Source organism: Phragmites australis, chromosome 2, assembly GCF_958298935.1.
Source record: "Phragmites australis chromosome 2, lpPhrAust1.1, whole genome shotgun sequence".
NCBI classification, from domain to species: domain Eukaryota; kingdom Viridiplantae; phylum Streptophyta; class Magnoliopsida; order Poales; family Poaceae; genus Phragmites; species Phragmites australis.
The window spans coordinates 27,502,118-27,511,990 of NC_084922.1; the positions used below are offsets into that span (position 1 = coordinate 27,502,118).

The 9,873-nt window shown below is 43.5% G+C and overlaps 2 protein-coding genes and 1 long non-coding RNA gene across 5 annotated transcripts; 2 read left to right on the plus strand and 1 right to left on the minus strand.

Moving 5' to 3' along the window:
• Positions 1 to 1,418: 1,418 nt before the first annotated feature.
• LOC133906572 (mitochondrial protein import protein ZIM17-like) lies at positions 1,419 to 6,798 on the minus strand. 3 transcript variants are annotated; one of them, XR_009907817.1, is made up of 6 exons: positions 6,594 to 6,798; positions 6,428 to 6,512; positions 5,344 to 5,472; positions 5,014 to 5,158; positions 2,084 to 2,163; positions 1,419 to 1,973 (listed from the first exon to the last, which is right to left on the minus strand). XR_009907817.1 is itself a non-coding variant. In XM_062348521.1 (4 exons), the coding sequence occupies exons 1-4, from the start codon at positions 6,743 to 6,745 to the stop codon at positions 5,090 to 5,092; spliced, it is 435 nt and encodes a 144-aa protein (XP_062204505.1). In that variant the 5' UTR covers positions 6,746 to 6,798; the 3' UTR covers positions 4,916 to 5,089. The 3 variants fall into 3 exon arrangements, 1 of the variants encoding a protein (XP_062204505.1); XR_009907815.1 differs by having other exon boundaries at positions 1,419 to 2,163; XM_062348521.1 differs by lacking the exons at positions 1,419 to 1,973; positions 2,084 to 2,163 and having other exon boundaries at positions 4,916 to 5,158.
• Positions 2,933 to 5,161, plus strand: LOC133906563 (AAA-ATPase At3g50940-like). Its single transcript, XM_062348509.1, has 2 exons — positions 2,933 to 4,176; positions 4,254 to 5,161. The coding sequence occupies exons 1-2, from the start codon at positions 3,187 to 3,189 to the stop codon at positions 4,719 to 4,721; spliced, it is 1,458 nt and encodes a 485-aa protein (XP_062204493.1). The 5' UTR covers positions 2,933 to 3,186; the 3' UTR covers positions 4,722 to 5,161.
• Positions 6,799 to 7,304: 506 nt separating the features above from the next.
• On the plus strand, positions 7,305 to 9,665 carry LOC133909973 (uncharacterized). The gene is made up of 5 exons (XR_009908473.1): positions 7,305 to 7,452; positions 8,883 to 8,951; positions 9,066 to 9,171; positions 9,301 to 9,398; positions 9,492 to 9,665. It is a non-coding gene; the product is annotated as an uncharacterized LOC133909973 (long non-coding RNA).
• The last annotated feature ends 208 nt before the right edge of the window (positions 9,666 to 9,873 follow it).

A 9,873-nucleotide genomic window follows, 5' to 3' on the forward strand; every position in this document is an offset into this window, starting at 1 on the left:
TGTATAGACAGATTTTAAATCATCTGTATAAAAGATTTATACAGACGACTCGTTACTTGAACCATCTGTACTAGGAAATATCACAGGCGGCTCAAAGTTGTGAATCGTTTGTGATCTAGGAATGAGAGCCATCTGTTGTGCATTTATATAGACGCTTATAGGCCTAGAACTGTCTGTACATATATTTATATATTACTGAATTTATATATTATTGTATGTATTCACAACAGATTTATATATTGCTGAATTTATATACACAGATCATTCAACAACATACTCACAACAGATCAAACACGTTCATTCAATATCACAAAGTCATACATATATCATGCAAAGTCGTTATGAAACTTGTAAAGTCATACACATTCATTTATACAAAGTCACAAAGTCATGCACAAATCATGCACTTGATCTTCAGATTTATCATTTTCATTCAAAGCAAAGCATTCTTCATTCTCTATTCTTGAGTCAACCTTGTACCTCATAATATATAAACCAACAAATTAGCTTTAGCATACTGAATTAAAAAGAAATAATGAGTTCTTCATTTGCTTCATTTTCTATATCATTAGCCATAAAGTTATAATACATCAATAGACTGCAAGATGCAAGCATTTTGAACTGGCCAGCTTCTATTGAGATTACAAACATTGGCTCTTAAAGTTGCCGCGATCATGAAAGTTGTCGCTCTCCGCATGTATGAAATAGATGAGTCATTTTTGAACATGCATGAGACTATTCTTCTTCAGCTTATTTGTAGGAAATTTATATATTTGTTGAAGAAAATTAAAATAATTAGGCACAATGATAAAAATATATATTTTAATATACTATAATTATACCAACCGGTGGATATACTGGTGAACTAGAGCCAACGATTTGCATCATATATTGGGCAACATAGTACCCATAGAGGTTGGTGTCCTGCGACTGCCTGTGACACTATAGAAATTTGTGCACATTAAATTTAGTTCTATAGAATACATATTATAACAGTAAATTGATGTGCGACGGAGAGATTATTACTGAGAACTTATATTGGTGGGTCACTGAGGGTTTATCTCTCCGTACAATCCCGCCCATCAAAACATACTTCGTAACGTCCTTGTCAGCAAGTTTGTCAAATCTGAATACCTCTCTATGTCGTAGTACATCAAGTCCATATATAATGCAGTGTTGATTGTGTGTATAGATATATACTAGCATCCAATGGTCTTGGTAGTTGTACGGTAAAAAAACAAGGTCCTTCTATCTACAGAGAGCGACCATCGTCTCCACAATGTATTTCTCGACCTCCCCGAAGACCAAGTGATCGTTGACCCACATACGACATGTGGGTCGAGGAATTCAATTCTCAAATTCTCTCTCTTGGCTTGTAATTTAGATGAATGAGTGTATCAATAAGTTAGACGGTTCACTAAGCATAAACCACGATTAATAACACTTACAGTGTCTAGCATCTCATTTAACCGACATCTAGTATGTCACGACGGTAAAGTGGGAATAAATCCTCAAAGAGATAAGTGCTCAAAACCATATGTGTGGCAACTGATGAGAGATGGAGATTCCTTTTCCCCATGAAACCGATTGTGATAGTGATACCTGTCCTAGTTTCTTAGCCACCAAACCATACCCACTGATGACTCGTCAAGTAGCGACTCATCACTATATGCCATGGCCCTCTCTTCCTAAGATAGTGCTCCCTACTTGTAAAGAAAAAAGGACGTGTTAGAACTACATAAGTATACATCGAACATCTCTTTTACCAACAAAGTTCCCCTTTCTTCTCTCTCCGGAGACGATCCAGCTCGTACGTCAACCATTCTTCGTCAACAACTGGACGCACACGGTAATAGGCGTAGGGAAGCAGGACAACGCGGACCGTGGAATTGCGATAGAGACGCGGAGCAACTGCAGGGGCCAAGCCAAAGCGATCCAAGACGGTGGCGGCAAGGCTTCATAGCTGTGTGCAACTGTGCAAGGAGCAGAAAAATTTTCCTATGGAAACATGCAAGGCAACTGCCGAAAGGCAACCCATGGGAGACTTGTCCAACAAGCATAGAAGTAGTAGTAGAAGAAATACTCATATCTGCAGACACGCATTACACCTAAATACTCCGCGCATATGTGCGAAAACTTGCAAGTTTCCAACCTCAATTTCACCTGAAAATAGCAAAGTAATATAAGTTGGAGATGCCATATACATGCATAGCCTTTTCGGGTGAATGCAAATTTTGTACGCTTTGAGTGTGCACTTATACTGTTCAAGAAATTATACAAAATATTATATATGCGCATCATCATGTTAAATATATGTAAACGTGGAAAAAGATAGTGCAAAAATATATACGTTGGAAAATTAAGGATAAGCCTCAAATTCCGTGAAAAATATAGTTATCTCCTTTCATCACACAAACAAGCAGATTTTTCAAAAAAAAAAACTTTTCTACATAAATTTGAGATTTTTTGGAATACATAAGTGCACAATCCAACTTAGGTGTTTCTACACACCTAGGTCGCACTTCCCTTTTCAAGTTCTATACAGTACAGACATGTTTCAACATGAAAATCTGCAGGAGATCACAAATACTACATCCTACGAAAGCTGCAAATGCCCAACTAAACCATGCTCACTAAATCCATAACCATAACCTTAACTGGATTCCTTAGTCCTTGCAATCCACCGATCTCAGGGATTACATCAACCATTAGTCCATGCAGGTCAACATCTACAAGTCCAAAGTGACAATGCAGAAACGTCATAAAGTGAGTTGTCCAGCAAGGCCTCTCCCGTTCGGCTTTAAACTTTTAATACCCAACAAACTACAGAGCTATTTCTGGTGTTTGTTCTGTGCAGCCACCTAAGGAACCATGCCCCGTACGCATGGAAAATACTTGAAAACTTGGCAGGGTACTTTGATGCCATTTTTCTATTCTGGCCACGACCTCTTTTTTTGACAACGCACTAGGCTAACCATGTTTTTAAATACTAACTTGACCTACTCATCAATCACTTGACACAACCAACCAGCGTCAATAAAACCCAGCCCCAGCCCAAGCTACACGCCCATTGTTCAGTCATCCATCCAAGACCGACCAAAACGGGCGGCCCCTGAAACCTGCCAGCATTTCGAGAAAGTGAAAGTTCAGACAGAGTGAACACTGGTCGTCGAGAGCTCGCCGGCCATGGCGACCTACGACAAGGCCATCGAGTCTTACAAGAAGGCGGTCACCACGGCGGCGTCCCTGGCGGCGTCGGCGATGCTGATGCGCGGCGTCGTGAACGAGCTGGTGCCGTACGAGGTGCGGGGCTTCCTCTTCTCGGGCCTGGGCTACCTGCGCTGGCGCATGTCGTCGCAGCACACGGTCGTCATCGAGGAGACCGAGGGCTGGGCCAGCAACCAGCTCTACGACGCCGCGCGGACGTACCTCGCCACGCGGATCAACACCGACATGCAGCGCCTCCGCGTCAGCCGCGTCGACGAGGGCAAGAGCTTGATGTTCAGCATGGAGGAAGGTGAGGAGATGGCCGACGTCCACGACGGCACCGAGTTCAAGTGGCGCCTCGTCTGCCGCGACAGCACCAGCGGCGGCAACGGGAACGGGAACGGCCGCGGCGGCAACGGGAACTACCGGCTCGAGGTCCGCTCCTTCGAGATGAGCTTCCACAAGAAGCACAAGGAAAAGGCCCTCACGTCCTACCTCCCGCACATCTTGGACACGGCCAAGAAAATCAAGGAGCAGGACAGGACGCTGAAGATCTACATGAACGAAGGTGAGTCATGGTTCGCCATCGATCTCCACCACCCGTCGACCTTCAGCACGCTCGCCATGGACCACCAGATGAAGCAGTCGGTCATGGATGATCTCGAGAGGTTTGTCAAGAGAAAGGAGTACTACAAGAGGATTGGCAAGGCATGGAAACGGGGGTACCTACTGTATGGCCCGCCTGGGACTGGCAAGTCCAGCCTGATTGCAGCCATGGCCAATTACCTCAAGTTTGATGTTTATGATCTCGAGCTGACTGAGGTCAACTGGAACTCAACACTTCGGCGGTTGCTCATCGGGATGACCAACCGGTCAATCCTTGTCATCGAGGACATCGATTGCACCCTCGAGCTGCAACAACGGGAGGAAGGTCAGGATGGTACCAAATCCAATCCGTCAGAGGACAAGGTTAGATGCACATTTGAAACCTCTTCCTTAAATTTCTTATGCGACGCTGATGTGGCTTTGGCCATTCTGCCATACAGGTGACACTATCTGGGCTACTCAACTTCGTCGATGGGCTTTGGTCTACAAGCGGGGAAGAGAGAATTATTGTCTTCACAACAAACTACAAGGAGCGGCTCGATCCGGCGCTTCTTCGCCCTGGCAGGATGGACATGCACATCCACATGGGGTACTGCTGCCCAGAGTCGTTTAGAATCCTGGCCTCCAACTATCACTCTATCAGCAACCATGTCACATACCCGGAGATAGAAGAGTTGATCAAGGAGGTGATGGTGACTCCGGCAGAGGTTGCAGAAGTGCTTATGAGGAACGACGACACTGATATCGCACTTGAGGGCCTTATCCAGTTCCTCAGGGGAAAGAAGGGTGATGCCAAGGATAGCAAAGGTGAAAATGTGGAGCATGTGGCCAAAGAGGATGAGAAAGAGATGATGATGAAAAAAGAAGTCTCAGACAATCAAAATCTGAATGATGCAGGGAAACAATGATGCTCAAATAGTGTGCATATCATATAATATTACCATATAAATAGTGCCAGAAAAATCATGTATTGTTTTGATAATTAATAAGAGATCCTTTTTGGATCTAGAGAGCAGTCTGATATTATGAAACTATAATTCCTTCATAAAATCAGATGCCACATTGAAAAGTACATGTAAGCCTAGTTGTACTCACATGAGTATATGCAGCAATTTCAATGTACCATTTTATATAAATAATCTACAGTATCCAAGTAATCAATGTTGTCAAAACCAACAGACTACAGGACATTTTGCATACCGACATGGCTTCTCATAATAGATTAATCTTCAGAATCGTTGTTCACCACATTTTTTTCTTGTACGCCATTTTCTTCTCATACGTCGTACTCAACAACTAGACCAAGATTATCAACAAACTTGTGGTACACCTGGCACCCTGCACACTGTTTGTGAAGTTTATGTATGTTAGAACATAAATTTACAACATATGTAAGAACACAAATGAGTATACAGATCTGGGTTTCTGCCATATAGCGATTCAAAAAGGACAAGCAATAAGTTTGGACTAATATAAGCAAAGCTGCTGAGTGAAAGTTGCACATAAATAAACACACAAAACAAAGTTTACCTGAAGAAAAACTGTTCCTCTTTCATAGGCTACTCTGTTTATCAAGCGCTTGGTCCTTTCACCACATGCATTACATGTAAATTGAACAAGCAAGCTTCTTCTTGGAAGCTTTATATCAACAGTGGCTTCCTGAAACATCACAAAACATCACACACAAGTTACATTACGAACATTCTGGCCTACAGATTAATCTGTGCACTTCTGCAGCATCAGCACACAATCTTCCAGCAGTTTGAGTTATCACTGTTCATTTCTGAACCAAGTTTATTCCTCAATCAGCAAGCAGTTTGTGCTCATACAATTGACTGCTGAATTCTATATAAAAATGTAAGACCTTATCACTTTTTTTATATTTCCACATCAGTAAGCTCTTAACCTACCGAACTTACAAAGTACAGATTGTGCTGTCTTCTGAGGGCCGTATCTAATCTGCAAGATGCCCAAAGAATGAAAGATATAGAAATGTGCAAAGTACAATATCTGAAAGTATTAGAAATTTTATATGAACAACAGTACTTTTGTGTTCGCATATAGTTTACTTCAGCCAGTGAACAAAAAAGATATGATGCTGGAAAACCACACATTATTATGACAATAGGAAAAGCCACAACCCCACTATCTCAAAATTGATAATCATTAACCACAAGGAGAGTTGATATAGAATAGCTAGCAACCTACATCAATACATCAGGTCAAATCTCATATGTTATCCTATTTAAAAGTGTCATGTTTGCATAGTACTTGACAGTTATTCTTGCTTGTAGGTCAACAATCAGGTGTATATATGCATGATGCCATCTATTTCTACACATAAAGCAGTGTAGAGTATATATTTGACAGAAAAACAATGCACAATGATTATTCAGAAATCAGAAAGCAGTGCCCCAAAAGCCTAACTAATTACTATCCCCTTAAGCAGATGACTAATCCCCACTGCTACTGGCTGCCTGATCCAATCCGTAATCGCTGAATCCCTTACTAATCGCCACCACCACCAAATTCCAACAGAGAGCAGGAAAATCTCAAACCAATTCACCCCTAACAAGTTAAAGCCGAGATGATAAGCGGGGGGGAGAGTGGTTACCGTTGGCGACGCCGCCGCGTCCGAACTAACCTCGCCGGAGCAAGCAGCTACAACCAGCCTCCTACGAGGACAGGAAACCCTCAACCTGCGAGAACAGATAGCACGTAGGCTCAGTCACCAGCGATCCGAGACCGACACGAGAATAATAAGCTAGAACGGAGCGCACCCGGGTGTCGTCGCCCTGAGCTTCGAGGAGGCGACGAGGGAAACGCGGGGAGGAGGAGGCGCCCGGCAAGCGGAGAAGCTCTCCGTGAACTCCGCGAAGGGCGGCAGCGCCGCCGAGCAGCAGCCGTACACCGCGGCCGTCGTCGTCATCATCGCAAACAACTGGATTCGCTCGCTTCTCGTCGGCAGACAAAATCGCAGGAGGAAGGAGGAGCGAGGCTGAACAGTAATTGGGCCGTGCACATGGCCCAAGTAGAGCCCGTTTAACCACGTGTCCAGCAAACGCTCCCTTCTTAGCCCATGGGCCCACAGGCAGCGCCCGATCTCTCCTCGATTTCCGTCGAACTTTTTTTCTTCATATATATATATATATATATATTTTTTAAATAAAAAATTATAAATATATATATCCGTTTTGAAAAATTATAAATCTAGACTCCTATCAAAATAGTTATAAAAAACAAAGTTTAGGAGAACTAGATGATATCATGCTTTACATCACAGAATTTTTTTATGATTATTTTAATAGTATTTTGAATTTTGAAAGTGTTGGAATATATTTTTTAATTTAAACCAGCCTGTCGCTCTTCCAATAATTGATAGATAGCATGTTACAACGGTGAAAAAAAAGTATAGAATTTTAATTTTTCAAAACGGCATGTATATTTGCATTTTTTATTTAAAATAAAAAAATCGATTTCCGTCTCCCCTCGCTGTTGCCCGCTTTCGTTCCCGCCGCCTCCGCCGAATTCTCCATTCGAAACGAGAGGCGGGAGCAGGCAATCTCCACGCGGCGCGAGGGGGAGGGAGAGTCCCCGTGATCTGCTCGCCGCCAAAGCTGGTCGCCGTCGACTCCATAGGTAAAGGTCACATGTCTTATCTCCGCGCCTCCTCCGCGGCTACCCTATGGTCGCCAATTGTTCGACGTAATTCCCCACCGGCTGGCATGGAGAGGGCTAAGACGGAGGCCGGCCGTGTGGTGTCCTGTGCTGAGGGACTATCAGCGGCTGGTTGCCACTGGTGCAATGCACGGATGGGCTATGCAGGGTTGGTTAGTTTCGAATCGGGGAGCTGGGGAGTCACTGATTTGATGGTTGGTGTATTCCTGCTTCCTGTATGAAAGCGTGGAATTCATAAGCCCATAGACGTATAGTGCATAGCCCGTGCATAGGACATTGTCTTTGACTAGGTGATATCGTGCGCAGTAGCTTGATTACACTAAAAAGAATTGTGGCCTGATTTAACTATAAGCAAGTCATGTGAGGCTTTGGATGGGAAGCCTGCAAAATAGTTATTTATGATCTGTGATGCTGGGTATGACCATTGTAAAACAGCATTTCCCCCTTTTCAGTTACATATATCTTACCTGATGTGCTTTAGCTAAACACCTTAAAGTTGATATGCTAACATTCAAAGGTCGTATATGTTTTGTCCAGGGCTGGGTTTCCTGTAAACCACAGGATGGCTCAAGCCACAAGGCTGAACCTGAGAATGCAGAAAGAGATTAAGGCCCTGTTTGGGGAGGGAGCTCGAGCTTTTCTAGAAGCTGCTGGGTTCTGGAAGCTAGCTGGTCTGTTTGGCAACCTAGCTTTTGTATGGTTGACTAATGGCTTGAGTTATATGAATTGTCCAAAATACCTTTTGGGGAAATGAGATACGTGTGGGAAGAGGGAGCAGCCACTCATGACACCTTGTCGCGAATGGAAGCTTGGGTCGAGGGATCCCAGCTTGGCAGCGCTAGATTTAGGTGGCGGCTGTGCGTGGTTTGCTCAATGAGAGGGGAGAACGAGGGGAGAGAGTGAGGAGCTCGAGCGGAGGAGTGTCTGGATCGATGGGGAGGGCCAGAGGGGTGAGAAACAATATGTATATTAGTGGCGGTGGTAGTTAAATTCTCACAAATCAGTGACAAGCAACCTCAAATCGTAGAAGCTCGGGAGCAAGTCATTCCTAGCTTTTCGCTTGTATTACAAAACGAGCTTCTAGGCCAGCTCGCTTGTGGGAGAATTTAGCCCGTTTGAGGGACCTTCTGGCTTATAGGGCTTATGGGAGAAGCAGAAGCTACTAAAAGCTCCCCAAACAGGGCCTAAGCTTCCATTGGATGATCCGCTTCATGGAGTCTTACTTAATCTTTCTGAAGATGAAAATGTCTTATCATCGTTATCAAGCATTGAAGCCACTATGTCCTTTATATTTTACTATTTTCTGCATTATTTTTAACCAACAGCTAAATCCGGCGTTGCAACTTTATTTTTCCTTGCTTTGCATGTGGATTCCTACTCATTATATCAAGGAATTGAGGGGCCTGAGGGAACGGTTTATGCAACGGAGTTTTCACTCTGAAGATCCAAATTCCTGAAAGGTACACTTGTTTGTAATAGAAACCAACCCCCCAATGTCTAAAAAATATAGAAGAAAGAAACCAATCGACAATCATCACCCCCTTATATTGTTCTGATTGTCTTGCTGAATGCAGGTATCCTTTTCATCCACCCGATGTGACTTTTTCTACTCCTATTTATCACCCCAATATCGACAACGGAGGACGCATTTGCCTTGATATTCTAAATTTACCCCCAAAGGTAATTGATAGAAATCAATTTAGGGGCTGATGAATTTTGTGCACATAATGACAGTGTAGAAAACTCATAAATTCATATTATCAAATATCATCTGTTTTTGTCATATTGATAACGAATATTGATGCACAGGGCGCCTGGCAACCATCAATCAACATTGCTACTGCTTTGTCAAGTATTGGCTTGCTGCTAAGTGAGCCAAACCTGATGATGGGCTGATGGCTGAAATAGTAAGCACATTTTAATGACAGTAGCTGGATGATACACTGATTCATAATACACTTTTGCTTCATCATCCAACCATGTTATCTTTTTGTGGACAGAGTCGAGAATACAAATACAACAGATAGGTATTTGACATAAATGCTCGGTTATGTGGTGAGAAGTATGCTAATCCTGCTGCCGTTGGTGCTAGTGGGTGGGGTTCTGTAGATGTTGCGGTTCAGGTAAACAAGCATACAACTTCTATTTTGCTAATTTCGTATTCCAACATTGTTTGGGGTCGCCATTAAGGATCCCAACATCCCTTTGGCTCCACCAGTCTAGGTTGAGGACCCTAAGGCTCCGGGAGGGTCCCGCAGGCCATGCTTTAGGGGCCCTCCTAATCCTCGAAGCCTCCAGCCTTTCAGAAAGATCAATCAGGAGAGGGCTCGTAGGCCACCCTCACACTTGCAGCGAAATGACCGGCATTTAATACCAGTCAAG